This window comes from Aricia agestis, chromosome 18 (assembly GCF_905147365.1).
Source record: "Aricia agestis chromosome 18, ilAriAges1.1, whole genome shotgun sequence".
NCBI classification, from domain to species: domain Eukaryota; kingdom Metazoa; phylum Arthropoda; class Insecta; order Lepidoptera; family Lycaenidae; genus Aricia; species Aricia agestis.
The window spans coordinates 4,758,761-4,785,986 of NC_056423.1; the positions used below are offsets into that span (position 1 = coordinate 4,758,761).

Genomic DNA, 27,226 nt, shown 5'->3' on the forward strand with positions numbered 1-27,226 from the left:
TATTTTTATTTATGAATGACAAAGACGTGTCACCGCGATGCAGTCTAATTGCGTAATGGCGGTACGATCGGCTTATTACAGTGCGAGTGCGTGTGCAAGATGTGTACGTATGATCGCCTGGGCTTATTAAGGGTGCTTCACTCATTTCTTAATGGCGATCCGTCCGTATTTTTTTTACGTCCGTGGTGAAAACATGTAAATGGTCTATTTTTATATTCCTAGAAGTTTTTTATATGTAATTATTGTACTGTTTGTTTTCCTTTTTTATAAAAATAATAATAATAATAATATTGGTGAAAAATGTACCTCGTCTAGGTATCACATTACCAATTCGTTGCTTCGCTGGATATACTTTTGAAGCAATTATGACACAGTAAAATTATATTTACAACAATAAATACAGGTATACTTCATAAGATTAGGTACTTTATTAGTCATTACCACTACAATTGACGTACTATGTGCAAAAACCTTAGAAACTCATAAAATAAATAAATAAAAATGGTCATCACTTAAAAATGTACTAAATAAAATTGGGCATATAAAAAAACGAACTAATACTAAAACGCATTTTGATTCGTTTTAAATCTGTGCTTCGTCTACTTACAATTGAATAACATGGCATCGTCGTATAACACAGAAGGCTACTTCTAACTTATATCTACATATAACAAGGCCCTTTATATAGAAGACTTCATATTTACGAAATTGATTATGCATTCTACCTATACGTAAACATTTAAAACAGCGGGAATGTACAATTGAGCATCAAACAAAACGAAGCGATATTTTGATATATCATGATGTTCCAAATAGGACAGTCTATATCAGTAGTGCTAGCACGGCGACCAGCGGAAATGCGAAAGTATGGACAAACTGTGGAAATAAACCTAAGGTGCCGTTCCGATCTTTTTTCACGGTAGCACGGCGACCAGCGGAAATGCGAAAGTATGGACAAACTGTGGAAATAAACCTAAGGTGCCGTTCCGATCTTTTTTCGTTCCGAAAAATTCAATTAAAATGCCACTTTATGACAGACTATAGTCACAAACTGTGGAGATAAACTTAAGGTGCCGTTCCGATCTTTTTTAGTTCCGAATAATTCAATTAAAAAGCCACTTTATGACAGACTATAGTTCTAAAAATTCAAATAATATCCTACATTATTACATATACTATAGTGTGTCATAAAGTGGCATTTTAATTGAATTTTTCGGAACGAAAAAAGATCGGAACGGCACCTTAGGTTTATTTCCACAGTTTGTCCATACTTTCGCATTTCCGCTGGTCGCCGTGCTACCGCTACAGGAAGTGTTAATAGGGTTACAAGAAAATCAACACCCTTATTTCTATTATAAGTTGTACCTAGATAGGTATATTATGTCATATTCATCGAAATACTATCGTGTTTCGAATGTCAAAGTGATAGCAATGCATTAATACATTTAATTCACAACATACAAAGCTAAATTGTATTTTAGGCAGCAGTGTATGTTTATGTAAAATTCTACTAAGTACCTTTAAATAGGTAGGTTTCTTTAACTATGGCAGGTTGGAAATATTATAAGATTATAACGAATTTAAATTATAATCATAATATTTTATCTATGTTACTATAATACTATAAATTAATTTTTGATGTTGCTCATTTCTTCAACAAAATTTTCGATGAAGTAAGTTTTGATACGGATACTGTATCAAAAGAACATTAAAACACTAAATGTTCATCCTTTGGATATGTATCATTTTTAAATTTGATATCATCCTTTAAGACACCCAAAAAGATAAATTATAGCATCGCACAGCTTTCATTGGTTTCAGTGCTTAATATTCTTTATCCAAAATTCAATTGTTGAATAAAATCCAACAAAAATTCGAGGTAAGTTTTTCAGTTATAATCGACAAATATGCAAACGAAATAATTTGCTTACAGTCCAATTTAAGCGCCAACGGCGATTTAAATTCCACTCGAACTAAAATATGCATTTTTTTCAACAACCGGATTTACGTAAAGAAGTTTTCTCTCTGCTGGTAGATCGGCAGTTCGACTTCGGGCGACCGGTCCTCGTAGTCGCAGTCGTTGTCGCGCAGCGGTAGTTCTTCTAGCGCTTTAACTGAAGAAAACAACCCATTACTACCTCGAAGACACTTGACAGAAAAAAAACTTGACGAAAAAAAAATACGTGTGGCACTCGGGGACTGCCGCGGTAAAGCTATTGCATAGCATTTTTTTAATCAACTTATACAAAATAATTCTCATACGTCTAAGTAATAGACAAGCAATTTCTGCGCCGATAAGAGTATAGGTTCTGTTAGGTTTTCTCGCCACGCTCAAAACCCGCGATAAAATCAATGCAATAGCTTAAAAAACGGAAAAAAATAAACGAAAAACTACTCACAACAAAATGCAAAAACGAAACCATGCTGCAGTAGAACACCTTATATAATTAGCGAATGTGAACTAAATGTAAGTGCGTTAGGTGCTAGCCGCTCCGCCGTCAGTGTTGGTTCCTGCAAGACACGACAGTAAGCTAATGTTATGGCTGACACACGTGGCGTTAGTTACATACATGTAGACGTGGTCTGTCTGAATGTGTAGTCTGCGAGTCAGCAATCGTGCGGCCATAATTAGATGATATAGGGACTAGGGTTTGTGATTTACACTTTAAATCACAAACCCTAGTCCCTATATCCCTATCAGAGAAATTGGTTCATGAACAAATGGTGGACGTACATAATTTAGTCGGCTTTCAAGCTCAGCTCATAACGATTAACATGAACTTGACACAACCCGACCAAACTACGTAGATCCGTTGTCTACTTTTGAATAAATTTCTCAGCTGGTTCATCACATATTTGAATGAACTGATCCTTTATGAGGAATAGGTTAAACAGATTATACCAAATTTAGAAAAGCAATAAGAAGGACGCACGATTGCTTTCTCAATCCTCGGGCGAATGACGAGTCATTTCATTCTCTATATGCCGCTCTCAGAGATACTTAATAATTACTTTAATACGATGTTGATTTTAACATAAAATCTATAAATATTATTCAGTTAAGTTATCATTGAATGCCTCTGAATGCGGCAATCAGTCTATTATCATGGTTCTCCAAACAAGAAGATGTCATCTAAAACTCAAATCATTTTCAATTTTTTTTTATCGGAAAGTCTAATTTTATATACTTTTATTGTATTTTCATTATGTAATGGCATAATGACACCACCTTGTCCTAGAAGATTATGTCTGGCGCAGCACTCCATGCACAAACACAAATTTTTGTGGAACTATCAAGAATATTCTAAACGAAGGTTACATGTAATTAAAATGTAGTTATCTGCATTCAATGTCTCTAAGTGCGGCTGTAAATTTTTGTAAAATTGATTTTGCTCTAAACGTAAACAATATTCATAGATGCGATAATAAATTATGATGCTACCATTGTAAATGTATTATCAACCACGCAAAAAAAGAACTACTTATAATAACAAATTTATCAAGGATTTGTTCGGGTTCCAATTTTGTTTTCATTTAGATCAATGAACTAAAACATATATCAATGTTATATGACATGTAAATATAGTAACGATTGCATAATACTTGATAGTCCACATCACAAAAAGTACAAAAACAAAATGATTAATAATAAATAAAAACCAACTTTAAACTAGCTTCATCGAAAACATAGTACGTGGTACGTTAAATTGTGATTATTGGAAATTTAAAATAAAATATTACTAATATAAATAAGAACTAACAATTTAACAGTAAACAGTTTTAAAGCCAATTCAGAAAAATCTAGAAAAGTCGCGCATCAACAAATTAAGACTAGAAATATAATAATCTAGAATAACAATTTGAGGAGGTTTGAATGACGTGACTGGGTCACGGATAGTGGTATTTCCAAGCAAATATTTAAATGATCTAGTCCAACTGATATCTGTCCCGCATAAACCGAAAAAAACAATTCAGTAACAATTGAAAACAATGCGAAAATTGTACTTTCTGTACATTCTTCATTAGCGATAGGGTAATGCTGATTGACTTTGCATACTATTATTATTAATATTGTTTCACTAGCTCTAGTCATTTAAGTTTACTGCAGCCACTTCAAATATTTCATTTAATACCAATATTTTAGCTCCAAAAATAGGTCCACAAAGTATGATATATAATAAAAGACTAAACTTTAAAATTTTCATGAGCGTGTTTGCCTTCTTCGTTTCTATCTTATCAGATTCAAATTCTGTTGGAATACAACCTTTTGTATTACGCCAAAAAATATTTTATTCGTCACTCTGGCGTTTTCTTTTCCATTAAAAAAGTCGTTTCCTAATATAATTTGGATCTGACAAATCCTACGCATTACATACAATTGAACATACCACACAAAACCAGCTTAACCATACAAAGCGGGATCTCACCAGCTATAATTTTGCTCATCTCGGTGACCTGCTTCGCTAATATCTGGTTCATCTGCAGCAAATGTTCCCTTTGCTTCTTCTCTTCGCTGTCCGGGCTCTAACATAACCAAGCACACATATAACTGTGCCATTATATACAGCCAACATTCGAAGCGTAAGCTTATGTTTGCAGATGTTTTTAAAAACTTTAAAATATTTTTAACTAAAATTTTACTCAGAACTAGAAAATAAAAAACGATCGTGAATAAAATAGTAGAACAGGAAATAAGAGAATAGCAATTCGTCAATTAGAAAATAAAAAATAAATAATGATAATAATAAGAAATCATGAATTACATAAAGAGAAAATGAAAAGCCCCTGAGGACAGTTTTAACTAAATCATTTTGAAACAAAGTAAATCGAACATAATAACTAGACAAAAATTACTGCGTATATTTGTAAAGAAATAGACATCTGCAAACATAACACTACAATCAACGATATAATTTAATAACTAAACCAGGCTTAAATCTGGCATTAATAATGATAATGATGAAGAATGCGACATGCATATATATGATCAAGATACTGATGATGCAAATCTACAGAATAATATGAAAATGCACGACTTGTAAACCAAAAGTTTTGATCACCTTATTCTCAAATAAATTAATTAACGGCCGTTCCCAATATTTGATCTATCTCTGGTTTTGCCCTACTAGAGATAGGAATAGCTCAGATTAGACATTAGAGACTATATTTTATGTCAATTTTGAGCTATTCCTATCTCTAGTAGGGCAAAACCAGAGACAGATCAAATATTGGGAACGGACGTTAAACAAATGCAAGTCATTTATATGAACCTGCAGATACATTTTTATTTTTTTTATAGATTATTGTTTATTATTAAAAAAAATGGTTCATAGTTACATATAAAACTTCCTGGCAGCACATGGGCAAAAGATTTTAAAAGCTAAAATGGATGACAGTGTATAATTATGATAAAGAACAATGAACTGCTTATGACGAGTATGAATGACTTTTAAAAGCCCTACAAGAATTATTCACAGAAATAAATTGAGGAAATGAATATAGAAGGGATATTATGGTTAGCAGAATAATTTTTCAAAGGCAAGAATGATTTGTGTGAAATATAACAAATTCTGTAATGGTTAGTGAAAAAATTTTGATTAATAATAAACAGATTGATTTGAAGTAGAATAATTCTAGAAGAATTCTACTAACCTTGGTGTTATTAGGATCTGCAGAGGTGCTGGTTAGCATCTTCTTGATCGATTCCACTTTCTCTTGGCGCTTCTGTTGCTCTTCTGGCGACAATTCTGGAGGCTATAAAAATATGAACATAGTTTCATTTAATTCATGCTGATATTTGATTTTCTATATAATATTATTATTTTAGGCCTTATATTATAATTACTACATGTAGACGTAATGTCTGTTACATAAATTTTAAGTCGAGGTAGATATAAAGAGAACTATCAAAGTATTCTCGAATTTTAACACTTACGCGGGCATTTCTGTAAAACAGGCTATTTACCCATATCCTATTCTCTAGATTTATTTCGCAAAAACTTTCATTTTATTTAGACGTGAGAGAGCCATGCTTCGGCCCGAATGGGCCGGCTTGACCGGAGAAATACCACGTTCTCACAGAAAACCGGCGTGAAACAGCGCTTGCGCTGTGTTTCGCTGAGTGAGTGAGTTTACTGGAGGCCTAATCCCCTACCCTATTCCCTTCACTTCCCATCCCTACCCTCCCCTATTACCCTGTTCTCTCTTAAAAGGCCGGCAACGCACCTCTTCTGATGCTGCGGGTGTCCATGGGAGACGGAAGTTGCTTTCCATCAGGTGACCCGTTTGCTCGTTTGCCCCTTTATTTCATAAAAAAAAAACTTCTCCATCCGGTCGAGGGACCGGGCTATAATGTCTATAATGTCTCCTACCTTCTCGGGTATATACCGCTCCGGGATCAGTATCTTCTGCGGCGCGGCGAGCAGGCGGTCGATGGAGTCAGGTGCAGGGAGGCGCGCGCCGCACGCTGACCGCACCACGTCGGGCGCAGCACCGCGGACGACGCGTTCCATATCTGCGTCGTCGAGGGATCGAGCTCCCGAGACCTTTGGAATAAGAACAGTTGTATTGAATACTTTGCAAATCTTCATATTGAGTATCATTAGCCACCCAAGCTAATCTAGTCTCAATTTCAAATCTCAAAAAGATTAATGGTTAAGTGGCACAATCCTTCTACCTGTAGCAGCAAAAAGTTGCAGTGAGTTGGTAAATTGTGGATTCAATATTGTATCGTTAAAATATATTTTTGAATACTTTCAATATAATATAAAATTTCACTAAAATATCAAAATTATACTCACATCTTGACCATACGCATCTTTGGGTAGTTCATTCAGCATCTTAGCGCTAAGATGGTGGGGCGCTGTGTAATGCCTCCTCTTCTCTTTGGGCACCTGCCTTCTATGCAGCGATCCATTCTTGGGTACATCCCCAGACACCTCTGTAATGATCTGCTTAGCAGCCTCACTCTTGAATATCGGAGACAGCTCCATATTAGATCGTGTCAAACTGACGATGCTTGAGGTCTTGGACAGTGGATCATTCGTCAGTGTTCTAGAACTATCGGTGGGACTCTTCAAATACTGCGTGGACATTGACATTCGGTCATATGGCGATCTATCGTAGTTCTTATTGTAGCTGCTACTGAGGGACGATATATCTTTGGAATAGTCGTAGCTGGATAGGGAAGGGCTCGAAGGGTACTTCGGGCTTTGTTCCATACCCTTATCCCTTCCGTAGGCATCTACCCCTTTAGAGTAGTACTCCTCGAATTTGCCGTAATCGGTGCGTGGGACTGATGATGCTCTGTAGTTGTTGACTGGCTGGACCAGCTCTTCCTCGAGGAATTGGTCTAAATTGGCTGTGAGATTAGATGACCAGTCCGACATTGGTTGCAAGGAACGTTCCCTATCCCTCTGTCGTCGTTCACTCTCTCTCTTCACGATGCGAACAGTTTTGATTTCTTGCTTCTCAACGTTAGACAGATTACCTGTGAAAGTAATTTTATGATCTTAATTATCTTTATAGATTTAATCATATTATTATCTACCAGTTCTTTTACCTGGAAAGTGTTTCTTGTGGCACACATTTTTTAAGACATAGGATAGTACCATCATAGTATCATAGTACCATCATAGTATCATAGTACCATCATTAAAAATGTGAATCAAAATGATCTAACAGACATTTTATAGATCTGTACTCACCAAAAACAGTGTGGTGCATATCTTCACTACTCAATGGAGATGTGACGTCAATAGGTGGAGCTCTTGTATCCACATACAGTGGCGTACTAACGCTAGTATGTTCATACGTCTGTGACGGAGCGTAGTCGTAATCCAGTTGCCCATGGTCAATAGTGTGACCAGTGTCTAGATTTGTTTCTGACCAAGAAGAGAAGGAGCGACGCTTGCCTGGAAAAATAATTTTATTATTACTCTAGGACTTAGGTAGTTCTATCGTATTTATTATAACATCATCAGGTAAAAAAGCCTGATTTGTACGGGTAGTCAGTATCCTGGCCCCCTGTTCCAAAATCCATCCGCCAGTTTCAATAGCGATGTCAGATGTCAAATCCCATACATTTTGACATCTAACTTTGTTATCGAAACTCGCAAACTGTGCATCGCAAATTTTGACTGGGCACTCTAATTATAATATTATCATCACGAGAATCAAGTCATTGGTATTTTTTTTTCTGAATCATGGTCGATTACTTCAAGACGGTAAATCTTGACAACGTCTTACCGGGCATAGAGTCGTGTGTAGTCTGCAATGCGTGCGACTGCTGCGTCAGATGGCGGACGGCGCGGCTCAACTCCTGCCGCTGTCGCTGAAGAGCTGACACTAGCTGCTGGACCCGAGTCACTTCTGTAAGTGGTAAATGTTTATTTTTTTGTGTTATAACTTATATTATGTTTAGTTAAATTGTTAGACGGTTACATACCGGTTACAGGTTATTTCTATTGTTCTTCATATTATTGACCCGAGAACTTGCTTATTATAGTGACGCCCATAACTTTGTTATGCCGAATTTTGTTAATCGTGCGGAAACCGTATATTTTTCCGAAACAAAAACTATTCTATGTACTATCAGAGACGTTGATCCTAGGCAGATGGCGGACCGCGGACCTAAGTAATTTGGTCACGTTGTCAAACCCATCCGACCGATCAGTGATCTCAGCTAACATTGAATTGAGTATTGACATTTAAGCCGACAAAATGATGCAGGTCCGTCAACTGCCTAGGAATAAATTTCCTCGATGGTACGTGTCTCTCAAAGTATCATCATACAAAATTTTATCTAAATCAGTTCAGTCATTAAGCTTAAAAAGGTTGGAGATAGACAGGCATACTTTTGCATTTTGAATATAGGTAAGGATGCATTTGTAAATTATATCTTACCATCTTCCAGCATAGCAGTGGGATGTTGCTGTGTATGTTGCGGCGTGGGTCGTGCGCGGCGAGCACGCAACGCGCGCCGCAACTGTTGCAGCTCGCGTTCCAAACGAGCGTTGTCCGCTACTGTTTGTTCCAGTTTCTGTGTAACAAGATCATCGAATTTATCAATCACATCATCGAATTGATACTGATATTTTTTATTTCATTTAAATATATTTAGGATGGCATTCGGTTAGAATTATTTTATTTTAAATCATGCAAAACATTCATTCGTTTTATTCAATTATCTACAAAACATGTTGTCGCTCTATTAAGTAATAGATTGTTTTCAAGATTATTAGACTCAACATAAGAACATATTGTACTAATTATTATTATTTACAGACATCGCTACAATCAGACGCCACAACTACTATTTACACTGTCTCAACATAAAATACATATATAAAACGGGCATGCATCAACGTGCATACATAATAATAATAAGTAAATAAAAACAAGTGCATGTATAGCCTAAAACCTTATAAACCTTAGAATTGTGCGCCAGCATCGCGTGGACTCGCGCCAGTTCCGCTTCTAGACCGGAGCTGGTGTCGGCTTTGTCGGTTATGCTCACTGAGTCTAATTTCGTGCGGACTCCTGAAAATTAAAAAGTGAAAATATTCAAAAGATTTCTTTATAATTTTTAATTTTACGGATCTAAGATCAATGATGGAGGTTTTATTTTAATGATATGCTATAATATAAAGTATGATTGCAGGTTTTGAGTTAAAGTGATACTAAATAATGCAAATTGTAAGTATAATAACTTAAAATATTTTAATTGCCTAGTATTAAAGCGTTGATGTATTTTTAGTGACATAATTTCATTTTGTTATCAAATATTGGCTATATTTTATTTTCTTAAGTCACTTGACCTAACGAAATAAGCTATATTACACTTACCAGTTAGCAGTGAATCTATGGCGTTCCTATCGGTTTTGATTCCTTGTATCATAGCAGCTTCGTCAGCTAGTTCCTGCTCCAACGCCCAGAGCTCTGCCACCCTAACTCTAGCCGCTTCAGTCTCTAAAGGCTTACCGGCGGCTGCACTCTCTAGCCATCTGTCAATATTTGTTGCAAAATTAGTTAATGGACGTGTCACGTGATAAATTGAATTGAATGTTAATTTGGTGTTCGTAATTTAATTTGGCTCCAACAAGCGGAAATAATCGAGATTCTATGAAAACGACGAAAGACGTTATATCCCTCGTGAAGTAATAATTAAATTACCTCTGCTGTTCCAGCGCGTGCTCCGCCAGAACCTTCTGTCGGAGCCTCTGGTTTCTCTCCAACCGTTCTATGGTCGAGCCGGGTCTGTTGTACAGTGATCCCAATTTCACCATATTATCCACCAGCTGCACTAACGGTTTGCTCTTCTCGTACTGATTCTCTAGTTCCATCAACTGCATCTTCAGATGCTCTAACTTTTGCAGACTCTCCTCCCGCTCTGCCGCCTTCAATGAGCTCAGACAATCCTGAAATTATTTCAATGAGTTTACCTACTGCTGTATAAGTTAATACTTAACAAATACTTGATATACTTGATAAATTAATAACTGTATTCTGAAACTTAATAAAAAATTTCAAACATTCTAATCTACGTGTGAAAAGTGAATAAAGAAAAACAACACAAAAACATTGCAAAGTAAGACAAACAAAAAGCAAAACAAGCACCTCTATGCTACTAATTTGGGCACAACATTGCTCGATAGAACGGTGCGTTGCGGTGTGACGTCGTCGCAATTGTATCAAAAGGAGCACCAACTCTTCGTGACTTCTTCCCAAAAGTTCCCCAGCCGTCGGTATATCCAAGCCATCATTACCACCTCCTTTCTTTTGCTGATTAACGTAAAAAAAAACAAAATGATGAAGCGGAACAAACAAAAACACAACTACATCACAACAAAAGATGTCACTTACCAATTCCTCATTATCAGTACTAATTCGAACTCTGGGACTCACTGCTCTAATGGGCTGTTGTAAGCTTCTTGATGGCGATCTGCTCATTGCCCAAGCACTATCATTAGCACATGACAATGTTAACTGTAACAGACAATTAGATTTTGTTCTATAAATCCATATTATTAACTTTGGTCTAAATTATTTAATCGATAAAATGTAAAAAGGACACGTAGCTATAAATAGTACACAAGTAATATATAGTCGCTTACATCTTGTTGCGATGCTGTCATCTGTTGCGAGCTGTAATGCTCTTGGGGCTTTTCTTCAACCCAGCGAACCCTAGGGCTTACGGCTCTTACTGGAATATTGCCGTCTCTATTACTTCTTCCGATAGACGTATTGCTACCGACAAATGGTTTCTTTGATAGTGGTTGCTGATTTGAATTTATTATATTTGGACCTGGTTCTACATTAGCGCCTGACATTGTCATAGAAGCTGAAAAAGAAGGCAGAAATCAGTAAGGCGTTTGCTACTAATCCAACAATTTAGATCTAAGGTAGGCGCTTAAACAGGATAAAGAATTACGTTAGTCCAAATCCAAAATCATTATTTACAAAATATTATAGTAATTGGTAGCAGCTAGGAAAGTTAATCAAATAATTCCAAGCCGCTACTATTTGAGCAATATAATATTATTCAACATGCGTATTGTACACTTTATCATGTTTGCGCATCCAAAAAACCTAATAGTTCCACATAAAAATGCCAGTATTTACAATATTTTTACAATACTGAAGACTACTCTGACAAAATTAAAATGAGACTTACTTATCATGTACAAATCGGGACCGCGTAATACTAGAAGGTACCTTCATTGTTCATTTGCAGTTCCATTATTCGTACTACTGACGGCTCCTGCATCCAAATCACTGCCACCGATAATACTCCGCACGCGCTCTATTCCCCCTTTCATAAGCCCACTCGACATTAAGTCCCACTGCCTAAGATTTTCTCGGTCGATTTCAAACCGCCTCTTATTTGATTGGTCCTTACGACGGCTGCCTGTCGTATTTTTCAAAGTATGCATGTACTCTGAGGATCCTACGGCTAACTGCTCATAAACTCCTTCATCGATTGGCTCATTAACAACTTGAGATGCATTGGCTAAGCTCACATACTCATCATTATCACCATTAGTTTCTAACGGCATGTTTGTTTGCTTACTACTATTTGCTTCGAGGCGTCGCTGCACTTGCTCCTGTATATCACAATTAACGTATGTAACATTGCGACTGATTTTGCTTGCATTATTTTTGACACGTTTGATACTATTTAATGTTCCAGATCTGTCTACCCTTATATTTTCAACGGTATCTAAATCATCCATAGATCGAGCATGCCTATGCGATACCCACCTTAAATTTTCTTGCCTTAAAGTATTTTCATCCCACTGATGATCGCCTGTAAACATTACGTTTTCATATCCACTCGCATCTGCTTCTGCGTCATAATAAACAGTGTTTGACGAATTTTCACTACAATGTGACGACATACTGCTCCTTGATACTTTTATGGCAGGATTGTTATGAACGCTACTACTATGCAATGCATTCGAGTCAGAGGAGCTGCTTTCCTCATTATTCACGAAGCTTGCATTCTGTTTACTAATAAGACTCGGTATGAGTCTTATAGACTCAGGTATTTTAGAAACTTTAGTACCAGTAGATTCATAAATATTCCTTAAATCAAATTCTGGATTTTTTTCAACAGCACTCAAAAATTCTACAGATACACTTCTTGCTGACGCCGCTAAATCGTATGATGAGGACGTAAAGTGATTACTATGAATTGGATTATGAATATGCGAGATATCGTTCTTTTTATGAGAGGGGCCCCTCCGACGCTGGTTGTTTAATTTTCGATGTAAGTTTGTATTCTTCAGAAACTGTGTTGTATGGAGAGCGTTTATGTGTTCTTGTGATGAAAGATCTGAATAATAATAAGGCGCACTTTGACTTGAACTTTCTCTACTATGAAATCCTGTTGTAGTAGAAGAGTCATTCATGTCCAATCCGCTCTTTAAAACATTTTTCTCGTTTTCAAATTCTTTAATTTTATCATCAATGATATCTTGATTCAAGTTTTTACGATGCATACTATCCTCAGTAAAACTTTTGCAATAGAAATCAAATGGCGCTTTCGGTTGGTCTGCACTCAAACTATTATTATGTGACAAACCCTGAATGTTTTCAAATCTTTGAGTGTTGAGACTCTGGCACCTAAGATCACTCGAAGACGAAGAACTGACTTTGTTTTCCGGCCCAGTTATTGGTACACCTAATGACTGAAGACTTCGTATTCTTCCATAAGCCGGGTTTTCTGAAGTTTCAGGGTTATTCGCATAATTATTTGATGTTCTTATTGTTTGTTTTGAGTAGTGAGGTTGACTAGTGCCTGGCTGCAAACTTTCCAAATACATATCCAAGTTTATTTCCGAAAGATCTCCGACTTTACGCTCAGGTATCAATAAACTAAACAAAGAATCATCAGAAAGTGGTCGACGTTTATTAACACTATCATCAAAATCGAGACTACCGATAGAACGCCTTAAATCAACAGAGTCATCGGTTAAACTTCGAACATCTGGTGAGTAATGTGATGATACATTTTCAAACCTGCTACTGATATCTGACTCCAAGGAAAGTCTGGACGAACCTCTATCTGCGTTATAGCTGTGAAGAGATTCTCCCTCGCCACTACTAGAGTTATGAATTTCGGGAATCGAGGTATTAATAAACTCATTGGTAGCGGCATCTGATAATCTCTTAACATTAGTAAGACTGGCCCGACTATGTCGGATTTTTTCGCCTCGGGTCAATGTATCATGTATCGAGGTGTGACTTCCATAAATCATTAACGACGTTGTTTTCTTTTTAATTTTGTGCATTTTTTGATTTTCACAAGTTAACATTTTTAGAATAGAACTATCTTGTGATATATCTGATTTATCAAGTTTATCTAAAATATATTTGGAAAGTTCTTCATCCATTAAACCGTCACCAGGGGCTGGCGAATTCGGCAAGGGCCTCAAAGGTGTACTCTCACTGTCGGAGCTGCGATTGGTATTTAAAGTATTTCTGCTTCCACTTAAATAATATGACGCAGGTCTGAATGTGTCAGAAATACTGAATCTACTGAAAGGTTCATCTATTGTAACATCTCTAAATACTTCATCGTCCGCATCTGAAGACTCGGTCTTTTCCTTAATATTTTTCTCTTTTAGTCTTTTTAAGGTGTGTTCTTTTGTATCAGCAAAGTTTGAAGCCGTATCAGAAGCCTCACTTGAAGCTTTTAGCGCATTTGTAATTTCTTGCTTTTCTGATAACACATTACTTAATTCCATATAAACCGGTTCAGGTTTACTATTATTTATACACACCAATTCGTATGTTTGCATGTCATCTTCCTCATTTCCTAAATTCATTTCAACATACGGATTGTCTTCATAGGCATGTGGCATGTAATTGTGTAAGTCGGCTATATTATCTAATATTGTTTTGTGAGCTGGTTCAATGGTTGATATTTTACGAGGACTCATAGGCAAGTAATGATCTTCGCCTAAAGTTTTTATCGGAGGCGTTTCAGACTTGTCTTCAACTTTGTCTTTGATTATTACTTCAGCTATATTTGGCGTTGGTACTTGAGTGTCAGTTTGTTCAGCCTCGATATCCGATGCTAAAAGAACTTCGTCCAGATCATTGTCTGTATATTCATTTTGTGTTTCTGATTCTGCTTCACTATCTTGAGTTTCATACCCATCATTATCACATTCATTTGCTTCGCCATCTAATTGATTGCTGTCTATAAATTCTGTCAAAGAATTTGTGGGATCATCTGAGTTTGTTTTATCACAAGCGGTTGTATCTTCTGTATTCGGTATGGAGTTGGGAGTAGTGCAAGAAATATTTTCATAAAATGTTTCAGTAGGATCTATACTGGGACAATCGTTAATAGTGCTATTATTAACAGAGGTGGAGGAAAGCACGTGCGAAGTTATCGGCCGCGAAATGATTGGAACCGTAACGTTTACTAAGTGGGACCTTCCTGCCTGCATTTCCTTTGGTATTTGCAGACCAGTGTCCGATGTTTCCTCTGGGGTGCAAAAGCGAAACCATTACAGTCATTATCTCATCAAAAAAGAAATATATTAGTGGTGCTGTATACTATACTAAAGGTATAATAATATATCGGGGGTTAGTAAATTATGATACATGGATGTTAGCGACTACTGTAAAGGTTAATAACAATTTAGTTCCACCACCATATTAAAACCGCGTTAGTGACAAATGTCCCAGCAGGCAGGAAGGTACTCTTCGTAAAGCGTTGTCATCTCATAATTCTACTGTTTCTTTATAAATACAAAGTCGTGATTGTAACAATTTACGGCATTTTTATATTTAGCTGGATACATTTAATTTGAACAAAATATATTATATTGTTATAATACATTAATAAATAATAAATCTTTTAAAATTTTATTGTTTTTAAAACAGAAGCACTTTTAAACGTTATAAATTATTATTATCATGAATACATACTAAATACACATAAAAATTTTAAACATGCAAAATAAGTATTATAATATTAAATTTATTACAACATGGTTATAAAATTAATTCATCATAAATTTATAATCATGCTAAATTATATATTTTTTTTATTTTACCTTCGTCATCTGAAGAGTAACTGTTGTAAGATGCATTCCCATAGGCCTTTGGTTTGTATTGATCAGATCGTACCGACTGTCGGCTTTGATTCAATGATCTTGCCAAAGAAATAGTTGCTGGTGTGCTTTTCCTAGTAAGAGGCGACTGCAACATTCTTTGCTTCCATTCTAATAATCGCTTCATCGATTCCTCTTTCTGTAAATAATGGAATTACGTAATATTTGTACCTCACTTATTAACAAACATTAAATATTGATCTTAATATTTTATATACAATTTAATTTACCTGGTGTATTTTCTTGTCACCTTCTCTTTCATTAGAGGAAGGTACCCTAGCGCTAGCTGATCTTATAAAACCTTCAGGATTTTGGTCAAATCTGTTAGCATCCCTTGCACCACTCATGTTCGAATGATCACTTATAACACTGCCACTTCTCATTTTTTGATTTTCAAGATCTTTTTCTTTCAACGTCCAATTAGAATGTATGCCTTCCAAATCGCTGTATTTTGAGGTGTAGCTGACATTATCTTTATTACTTCTGCTTGTGCCAAATCCTGTTTCATAATTATTATTGATTCCTTGCGAATATGGAGAATGTAGTTGTTTTTCCACAAGCCCGCTTGCGTACTTTGCTAAGGGTATTTGTATATTCCCAGTAGGTAAGCCTTGCTGCTGTAATAATTGAGCTGTTTTACGCATTTTCTCCGCATAGCTTTCCTCAGAATAATATCTATCAGAACTAGGATCATAAAACGAATTAATATCAAGACTGGATTTCGGCCGCTGAGGCTGCTTGGGATAATCAGATACTATTTTTGTTGTGGTTGCCTGTTTCACATTTTCATTTTTCATTTCATATTCTAGAAAATCAGCGCTATGCGGCCTTGGCATAGGAGGTTGAATGCCACTTGCTTGCATCTTCTTTCTACGCAATACTGAAGGTCCGCTAAATACTTTCTCTTGAGGCTGTAAATATTTACAATGATTGTTAAGTTACAAGTTTTTAATACAATAAAAATACGTTTATAAATTATGAAGAAATGGTCGAATGTAGCTAAACAACCAGAGGCTTATAACTATGAGATACTAAAAATAAATAACTTACATAATTGGTTTGTTGTTCCTGTGGTGACTTGTGACTGGAGACGCTTATGTTGTCTCTGGTTTGTGGAGTCATTGGTGATTTCACGTAGGTCTTCCCATATTGATTATCACCACCATATTCAGCGTAAATGTCTTCATAGTCTCCAAGCTTTGTCGTATAAGGTTGAACAGGAACAGTTCGACCATAAGCATCTTGAGTGGGTTGACTTGTACCTTGTTTGTTTGCTCTATTCAATTCACCATAAACTTCCCTTGCGTAAGTATTTGGATCGGTATAAGGTTTAGCATTATAATTTTCATTATATGGTACTTGGGATTTTTCAACATCAGGTGCACTATTTTTTCCCTGGGAAACATTGTCTCGCATATGCCGCTGTTGGTGCGTCAAAACCGGCGTCTGTGGATAGTCTTGTAGGAACGGATTGTATTGTTTCTGCTTTTCGTACATAGCTTCATTTCTTTCCTGTTGTAGCTGTTCCGTGGCTTTCGACCTATCATCAATATAAGGTGAATGAGTATTAGACTTATATTGAGTTTGATTGTTTTCCAGTTTTTCCTTGGCTACATTTGTGAGAGGTAGATTCATGTCGTATGGTCGTTTCATGTGTTGCTGGGGTTGGGTGGTCTGCGGGCTGCGAATGTACGTGCTCTCCTGTTGGAGTTGTTGCGTATCTTGGTAACGAGTGTGGCTGGGTTGACCTTGACTGTAGTGTGATGCTGGTTGTTTGAGTAAATCATAGTTCGGATCATACCTGTAAAATTTAGATTTGGAATAAGAAAAAATATATTGTGTTAGCGTTAAAAAAGAATCAGAATTGAACAAAATTATTAGTAAAGTTGTTTTAACTTGATTTGTTTGTTAATATGTAATACATACATTTCTGGGCTGGGTGAACTGTAACCGTCATTTGACCGCCGCGGCTTTGGCGGAGCATTCGCATAAGTCGGCCCTGGAGTTTCTTCCTCCTAAAATTCAAAAGAAATCTGTTTTAGAAAAGTTTACAATTTACAAAGTGCAAAGAAACTATATTTTTTGTTTTTATTCAATAGTTCACTCTGTTTGAATTCAAATTTTAAAATTCACAATGGCGTTAATGCCATAAAAATACACCAAGCGTTGAATTTGCGGTCACATCAAATTATTCGCAGTTATAACGGCCACATAATGTCTGTCCTTCGTCGTGCTCTACTGGACTGATTGTCCACCTGCACCACTAGTCACTACACAATACATAATACCCACCTCGGGCTTGGCAGCTGCTCGATCACTTTGGTTTTGCCGTTGGTCACTGAAAGCAAAGCAATAATTAAATACACTTAAACACTAGTAGCACCCACGAACACGCACTACAGAATGGTTTCCTTTACAACTTACAAGCTATTCATTACTTTGTTAATAAGTTGTGAGAATTAGCTCATGTCTCAAGAAACACTTTCATTAAAATTTCACTGGCATCACACGACAAGTTAATGACTTTTATGAAAGACGTGTAAGGCCAGGAGATTAATACGCTGGAAAGTGTTGCTTGTAAAGCCTAGGAATATATTGTGTAAGGTAATATCTATATACAGTTATACACCCTAATGACTTGGCGAACAATGTGAATTTTCTAGAACACTATCAAAGCACAGTATATATTAAGTATATTACTTTTTAATTTCAATTTAATTACTTTTTAGTGGATTTTGTCATTTAGATGATACACTATGACGTCATTGCAACTCAATTCATTAGCATTACGCAATTAGTGACAGAATAATGCATAATTTAAGCGAGAATTTTCATTTAAGCAAAACAAAAGAAATGAGAACATACTTGGGGTTCTGCATAAGAGCGGCCATTGTAAGCATTTTAACCCACTTTAGCATGGACTCTTGATCTAAGGCAGCCAACACATAAGTCCGCATATTAGCGTGTTCCAGTTTGAAAGAAAATTTCCGCATAACTTTATCCTCGGGCGTGCAAGCTGAGACCCTGTAGGACGGCAGTAGTACAGACCCCAGAAGTTTTTCTTCCTCTTGACCTAGAAAAATAAATCGCTCGTGATTAATGAATACTTAATTAAGAAATCTTTTAAGAAAGCTCTGGCTTCATTAATTTTAAATGTAACTAAACAGTACCTTCATTGAAATACTTACTTTTGTAATAGAATAAACAGTATTCTGACAGGACGAACCATCTTTTTCGCCATACTTTTAAACCATCAGATCCCTGTTTGTACAAAATCCCCGCCATAGTAACAGGCGCTGAGGGTATTCTTTGTGCGATTGGTGACCGTAAGGCTTGGTTCCCGCTACTACTTCGTCTACTTTCAGATGATGGTGACTTTATACTTGGGGTACTCGATTCGCTAGATTTCATTGGAGACGTTGGTTCATTATTACTCTTCTTCATTTGACTATTGTAATCTGACGGCGGTGATTGACTTTTTGATATTTCCTCCTGCTGCATTCGCTGTCGCCTCTCTTCTTGCATCTGACTCAGTTCTTCTTTCTGTATTTGGTTCGCCTGCCACTGGGCCTCCTGATACTGTCTTTGTTGTTTTTCCATCTCTATAAACTCATTATCTCTTGCATATCTCTCGAGTTCCTTGTTTATATCAGAACTACTGTACTCCTTGAAGTCATTTTTACTACTATACCTATCTAGGTCTCTATAAGAGCTGTCGGAGTATATACTATTCTGCAAATTCGGTGGTGGTTGTACTCCATGAATCTGTTGGAGAAGGAGCTGTCTCTCTGCGAATTTTTGTTGCTGATGCATTTGTGCCTGATTCTGGTAGTGCATCTGCTGCTGCATTTTCATTTGCTGGATTTCATTATACTGTCTTCTCAGTAGCTCCGTATTACTCTGCGGTCCTATTCTATTCGAGTACGGGAGGTACGGCTTCGAGCCATACTGATTAACATTAGGCCTATAAATAAGTTGATGATTTTGGTATATTTGGTTACTATCTTTCGGTGGGTTACGTTTTAAATAATCTTGATAAACTTCGGCGTTGTATCCCTTCGGGATGTTGTGGAGGAGCTCATGGTTAACATTTTGGTCCGGTTGGAACTCCTGCCGTTCGAATCTGGGTGGAGACTGGGGATAGTTGTGGTTATCGTTAGCTCCGTAGTGTCTATTGTAGTCCGGATTGTGGCCCGTTCCATACAAGTCATGCCTGTTTTCGAGTAGCGGTGATCGCGCATTCATGTTCGAATGATACTGGTTCTGCATGAGTTGGTGCATGCCTCCATTCATTTGCAACTGGCCCGGCTGGTTTGTGATGTGTGCGGCTATTTGTGTGTTCTGTTGAGCGTATATTTGGTCTGGGTGGACGTGGTGCGCCATTATGTGCTGTTGCGTCGAGGGCTGCTGGGTCGCAGGTACTATTTTTTTGTCCTCCATTTGGTATTGTGCTTGTGCGGGCGGGGGATCAATCCTGTAACAAAAAGGCTGTCGTTAATAATCTGATTAGACACATTTAAACACATGTTCAAGTGTCGGGTCATTGAGAATGGTCGAATTTTTTGCTCAAAACTTCTAATAACAGGTCTCGTTTCGATGGCGCTAGTTTCTTTCAAAGTTTGATTTAGAAAAGTACATCTAGCATTAATAACAATTTATTATTATGGAAACGGACACGAGTAAATGACATTTGTATTATTATTTAACAAAAACTTTAATAACTGCAGTGTCAAAGGAAACAATTATAATGTATATCCTATAAATATAAAACATCCGTGTGTCTGTCTGTCCGCGCTCCCACCACTCATTAGTGGGCGGAAACGTGCTGATTATCTGTTCTACACGACGGGGATATTAAAAACTTGGGCACATGGCTAAAAATGTTTACAATAGGGGTGTACCGACTTGGGTGTTCCGACCGGTAGCAAAATTCCAAACAGAGAGAATGACTTTAGTAGCTGCAGTCCGTTTGGGATTATTTTGCCTTCAAGGCATCGTTATGTTGACTAAATAAAGTTCACTTAATCTAAAATAACGGATAGTTAAAAACAAGGTTTTGTATAATGGCTTATTTTGAGTTACCTATAGTCTCTAGTTGAAATTTTGAAATTTAAAAATGTTAAGATGTTATATAATTATTATTCCCTCTTTTTTATCATAACAGTGCTTCGAATAACTAATAAAAATCTATACTAATATTATAATTGCAAAGAGTTTGTTTGTTTGTTTGAACGCGCTAATCTCACTACTGATCCGATTTGAAAAATTCTTTCAGTGTTAGATAGCCTATTTATCGAGGAAGGCTATAGGCTATATTTTATTGCATTAAGACTAATCGGAGCGAAGAAATAGAGGAAAGTGTGTGGAAAAAAAGGAGAAATTATTTGAAATGGCTTATTTGAACGCGCTAATCTCAAGAACTACTGGTCCGATTTCAAAAATTAACTAATCTGTCTGTGAAATTTCTAATTTACGCGGGCGAATCCGCGCGGAACGTATAGTATTAAATACTCGATTCAACCTATCGAATACAGCAAATTACAATTTTCTCCAGAATTTGGGAACTTTAGGAAATAGCTTGGCAGTTTGGAAGCACAGTATCAGTAAATAGATTTAAACTTTGAAACCACAGCCACTTTCAGCTGCCTGCATAACTTTGTGCTTGCCTTAATTCATGCTGCATATTTAAAGCATAGTTTAGGCTCTTAACTATGCTTAAAATATACAGCATAAATAAACTTTAGACTTTAGAGTTTAGACTGTAGATCGATTCTACTAAACAATCTTACAATAACTATGTTTCAATCAGTTTTAATATGGTTTTGATACAGTCTCGGTAATAATACAATAAAATTACATCCATACTGATATTATAAATGCAAATGTGTCTGTCTGTCTGTTACCTCTTCACTCCCAAACCGCTGTACGATTTTGCTGTTTGGTATGGAGATACTTTGAGTCCCGGGAAAGGACACAGGACATAGTTTTTATCCCGGAAAATGTACGGTTACCGCGCGATAAACGAATTTTGGCGCAACGGAGTTGCGGGCGTCATCTAGTTAATAAAAATAATTTATTAGATTAAACAGCAAACATAACGTGATAACTTAACAAAATTAACACCAATTAAAATAATTCTCACACATTTTAAACTGGTTTAGTTCGTGAATAAATATTATATAACTGTATTACTTTATAAACTGACGTGAGAAAATAACACTTAAATCTAAAAACACTCGTTTTATAGTGATTGTTTAAATCTCTATGCTCGATCGCGTGAAAAAACGTTAAGCTTTATTCACCCTGAAGTAAAGGCACGCACCAAGAGTTGAAAGAAAACGGATTTGGATTATGATGATCAACTTAATGACTCTTAACCTATCAATGCCCCATGAGATAACCGGTAATCACGACAACAATAGAATAACAATAGATTTCCAAGAATCCACGATCGAAGGATTAAATCAGATTTGGAAGATATTTCTGAAAACAAGATAATATAAGCGCAAATATTATACAAAACCACACTTTTCACAGTATTTTAATTAAGTAAGTACATAAAATATTACTGCAGTCAGGCTGATATCAGACAGTTCATTTAATCACTTCCCTCTTATATTCGGAATTCATTCAAAAGAACAATCACTCAAGTGAAGTAACTTTTATAAGCTTTACGGATTGCGCGATTTACGCTTTGTTAATCCCAGCACCAACTATCTTGAGAGAATACTCACTGAACTGACCCAAAAATGCACCTTGTTTTGCCCAAATTTTCTTAAAAATTAGCATCAGGAGAAATTGCGTCAGCTGTTTAGTCTGCATAACCACAATATAAATATCATAATAGTACAGTAACTCTGCGTGTCCTTGAAATCAAACTCGCTGTACACACTAGTTGTGCGGGTGCGATATGACACTGTTTTAATGCGTCTTGCGTCTGATTTATCTGTTTATGGTAAAACTCTGAAACTGCGTATTTTAATTAAATTAACATGGAGTATTTACGAAAAATATATAAGAAATAAATCAGCAAAATAGGGCTAAGAAAACTAACAACCTATAAACAATACAAATCCCTAATCATTCTAGGTTGTACCTAGATATTCCTCAATCCTCGCTGGATGACTATGTAATATTCTTTGAGCCAGGCAGATGCTAGCTGGGTTCTCGATTCTCGGGCCCATGGCCTCGACGAGTTTGCAGACCAAGTGAATATACTGTACATATTTATACTGTGGTTAGAGTCTGGCCAGCTGCCAGCCCCCGATCCACTCCTGATTCAAACGGCTCAATGTCAACGTGACCCATTTCGCGAAATTATTTTCGGCACTTAGTTATTTATAAACACTCTTTAATTTTGCCGCAAACCGCGTTCTTGGCTTATTATAAGATGCAGTCAACTCTGTGGCGCAGAGTCAGAGACACTGGGTCCCTAATTTCAGCCTTATAACCTACCCCCAACTGGTTTCAGGATTTTGATTGCCACACTATTATTAAGCCTTTGTGCGTATACAAATATATGAATCGTCTTCATTCATATATCACAAGACGAGCCACAAAATTAAAGGAAATTTTGTGTCGTGGTTTGAACAAAATATTATAGTAAATTACTACATCGGTAACTTTATGTTGCCTGTGATATTGTGCTTGCAAAAAAGAATTCTGAAATACAATATTTCGCTCCAACAAAAAATATGTAGTTTTTCTAACATCAACAGGGAGACATAATTTAGCCACAGTCATTTCGGATCCTGTTGTGACCAAAAATTTCACTATTTCAAAAACTATTCTAAGAAACAATCGAATATTTTAGCAAATTATTTGCAAATAGTGACCATTACAATCACTATTATAGCAAATACCGTAGAAGGCTTACTCCATAAAACAGTGTCACTCTGTACAATCTCACGTTCGCCAAGAAACCCGACTCAATTTAAAACGCATTAAACGTAACCATCATTATTGACCTCCTTAACAAATTGACTGTCATCAGATACTTTTTTACGTTACATTAAACTAAATATTGTTTAATAGGTGAAACTGTTTACAGCGTGTACTTTGTTACGTTTAAGACCCTAATTGGGACACCCAAGTTCAAGTAACTCGATTCTCGTACTTAACTTAATATGACCGATTTCCTCAAATACCTCAGTGTTTTTGATATTTTTGTACTTGTTTATTTAATTAAATACCGAGCTTAGAGTTTTTATTTACTTTAGTTATATACGAATCGCCTTTATTTCATGAACGCGTTTGACGTTGGTTTCAGATTTTTTTACCGAAACCAAACCATAATCTTCTATATTTAAACGAGCAATTCTTGTTTATATATATAATTGGAATCTCGGAATCGGTTATCGGTTTCGGGGGCGATAAATCGATCTAGCTAGGAATCATTTTCAGAAAATGTCTGTTTATTCGTGTTTTATCGATAATCGATAAACTGAAAAATATGACTTTTCCTGACATCTATTGGCGAATAATAATACTACTATGTGAGCAACTAATTGTTTTAACGACCAGCAGATGGCGTTATTAAGTAACACGAAGTCAATGAGTGTTTGCTATACCGAGCAAAGCTCGGTCATCCAGGTACTCATTATTATGTAAATACACCAGCTACATTTTAACAATCTTATAATCTCTGGTCTCGCTATCAAATTGTGCCACCAAGTGTGCAAGGGCCCTTAGTACATAAAATAAACTTGGAATGGAGGTCGGTACTAAAATCTTTACTGTTCGTGTTGATCGATAGCAAACTGAATTTCTCAGTATAATCAGAAATCTAAATAGTTTGTGTAAGTTATACGGCAACACTCAGATACATTTAGCTATTACTTTTGTATCAAAATCTTCATTGAATTAAAGTTAAATGATAATGCAATGTATCAAAGCGCTTTTACGAAAAGTTACACATGTGCACGGGATATAAGTAAAGTATTAGTGAGTAAGCCCTAGAACTTTTTTTTTTGTGATTACTAACAAGCAAATTTTTTGTGAGTAACTACATTTTGATAAGACGAACAATATTTTTATTTGCGAAAAATCTCGAAAGTGGTAGCTAACAGAGATAGAAAGGATTTCATACTTTTATTTTTAGGACAAGGTTACTCTTAAATTATATAACTATTAACTTACCAATATACAAAAAATCTGCTGGTTAGGGTACAGTAGTCAACCAAGTTTTGTTGATTACAGAACCCTAAAACGGAACCCTAACCAGCAGATTTTTTGTTTTTCGAAAATAAAAATATTTCTTCGTCTTAAATCAAAATGTAGCTACAAACAAAATATTAGCTTGTTAGTAATCACAAAAAAATTGTTCTAGGGCTCCCTATGTCCTTCCATAGTCGGTTCAGAGGGTTGAGCATGACTTAACAGACAGACAGACACACTTTCGTATTTGTAAAATTAAGTTTAATGAACATTTGGATGTATTATTATAACATGTAGTAAATTATTTTGATGATATGCAAAATAGCAACATTAATAGCGATTTCTTAACACTGACACAAAATTAGTACCAAAAACCCAGAATTGCAATCACTTTACACCGATTTAAAGTGCAAGGCGATTTTGCGAAATAGTTTGATTTGATTATCATCTCGCAAGACGTAACCTTTATAAATAAAAATCTTAGCAGACGATTCTCTGGTACTTGTTATTAGTGTTTTTGATGAATAATGCGTTAAAGGTATTTTTAATCTTATACCTAGAGTAACAAAATTGATGATTGAATGATTCTCGTGTAATATAAAGGTAAAAGTAGCAGCGCTGAAACAGTTACTTTTGACTTCTATATTATCCCAACGTCATGAATTTGCCCAGAGAAGAATCATAAAACTTACTCTTTCAGCTATTCTACTTTCATAGTGAACTCTAGATTTTTTTTTTATTATGGAATAAGGGGGCAAACGAGCAAACGGGTCACCTGATGGAAAGCAACTTCCGTCGCCCATGGACACTCGCAGCATCAGAAGAGCTGCATGTGCGTTGCCGGCCTTTTAAGAGGGAATAGGGTAAAAGGGGAGGGTAGGGAAGGGAAGGGAATAGGGGAGGGTAGGAAAGGGAAAAGGGTAGGGGATTGGGCCTCCGGTAAACTCACTCACTCGGCGTGAAACAGCGCAAGCGCTGTTTCACGCCGGTTTTCTGTGAGAGCGTGGTATTTATCCGGTCGAGCCGGCCCATTCGCGCCGAAGCATGGCTCTCCCACGTATAGCATGCTGCATGATAAGATATACATACACAGTACACACCCTAAAGTAATTATCAAGTTAAATCTGGGTCACCTCTGGACCTTAATTTTTGCTGTGTTAAGTTAAAGGATGTGGAATGACCTATATTGTGTTCTGCAAATCGTCAGCGTAATTCAAGTATAATATGGATAAGTGTTTCTGCTCGACCTGCTAGATAGAGCCCCTACTAGTGCCGATTGAACTGTTAATACGATTATTATTGACCACGCTATTCCCCCTTAGAAAATAAGTCTATTTTAACTCCACCTTTGTCAAGCAGTGGTGATGATGACTCTGATGAGGTCCTTTTGAAAATATAAAGTTTCTAAACATGGAATATCGCTTTTGGAACAAAAATACCACAGATAGTTTAAAAAACCGTGGATTTTTTAAACTATCTGTGGTATCTTTGTTCCAAATTTTAAAACAATCAAATCTGCCGAAAAACAAAAATAAACGCTACGAAAAATGTATATAACTTGAATTAATATTTTATTAATATATTTTCATACAGTATTACATTTAAATAAATTTACATAATGTAATGAAGAAGTTCCCACGGTGTCGTAATATATTAAATACTCGTTTATATCATACTATATCATTACATATCCTTGTGTAGTAGCAAAAACCCAAATTTCCTAATGCTGATTAGTAATATTGTTACCTAGAAATACCCAAATTCTATATTTTTACCTAGAATTTTCTGTGCAAAAATCAAAATTTCGAAACTACATTTCAAATGAGCTTTGCATAGAGTCTTTTCGAGCTTTTATCAGAGTGATTTTAGAATGAAAGCCAATGATATTCTATGTTACTAACGTAACTAGATTGGAAGTTTACGGTAGCAACGCGTTGCCACTTCGAAGATGCCTGCAGGCATATCTCACATACATAATGACATAACGAATATATGACTTGACAGTGTCTTTTGAACAAAAAAGTGGTTACGCATTTCTGAGAATATTTTGTAAGACATTGCTACTCTAGTATTTTAGAAACTCATTGATGAAAGCTCAATCTTTCCTTGAATAGACTATCTAAGAAATTATTTCATAGGCAGAGTGCGCTGCACCTGGGTTGATCGTGCCCGTAACTTTGCCTAAGCGGGGAGTGGAGCACCATGGGGTTTTAGTGGGTAGTTCCTCGGAGAGTCCCACATACCCCGGCCGATGTCCCCAATCCGTCGGGGATGCGTAAAGAATTTCCCCATATAAAAAAAAAGGCAGAGTGCGCACCTAAAATTATGAGTTATCTCAAGCCCCGCCGAAACAACCAACTTTGACTTGGCATAACGCAACTAAATTCTGCTTATTGCATCAATTGCTCTGAAGGTATTTGACGCAAATGTCTGACGGAAAA

At 36.3% G+C, this 27,226-nt stretch overlaps 1 protein-coding gene across 7 annotated transcripts in view; it reads right to left on the bottom strand.

Annotated features, from left to right (window-relative positions):
• Nucleotides 1–1,619: 1,619 nt before the first annotated feature.
• Nucleotides 1,620–27,226, bottom strand: part of LOC121736018 — an 87,803-nt gene continuing 62,196 nt past the window's right edge. For 2 of the 7 annotated variants that reach the window (XM_042127042.1, XM_042127043.1), the window contains 9 exons: nucleotides 18,818–20,103; nucleotides 18,495–18,702; nucleotides 17,922–17,967; nucleotides 17,556–17,644; nucleotides 16,680–17,430; nucleotides 15,860–16,540; nucleotides 15,573–15,768; nucleotides 11,675–14,998; nucleotides 11,218–11,341 (listed from right to left, as the gene is read on the bottom strand). In XM_042127042.1, the coding sequence (XP_041982976.1) occupies nucleotides 11,718–14,998; nucleotides 15,573–15,768; nucleotides 15,860–16,540; nucleotides 16,680–17,430; nucleotides 17,556–17,644; nucleotides 17,922–17,967; nucleotides 18,495–18,702; nucleotides 18,818–20,103 (6,538 nt within the window). In that variant the 3' untranslated portion in view covers nucleotides 11,218–11,341; nucleotides 11,675–11,717. Of the gene's footprint in view, nucleotides 2,115–2,399; nucleotides 2,512–4,427; nucleotides 4,525–5,652; nucleotides 5,755–6,371; nucleotides 6,546–6,800; nucleotides 7,490–7,706; nucleotides 7,914–8,247; nucleotides 8,371–8,904; nucleotides 9,041–9,421; nucleotides 9,541–9,846; nucleotides 10,005–10,173; nucleotides 10,419–10,617; nucleotides 10,783–10,863; nucleotides 10,987–11,114; nucleotides 11,342–11,674; nucleotides 14,999–15,572; nucleotides 15,769–15,859; nucleotides 16,541–16,679; nucleotides 17,431–17,555; nucleotides 17,645–17,921; nucleotides 17,968–18,494; nucleotides 18,703–18,817; nucleotides 20,104–27,226 lie in introns of those variants that run through there. The other 5 variants (XR_006036959.1, XM_042127047.1, XM_042127045.1 and 2 more) reach the window with 5 other exon arrangements.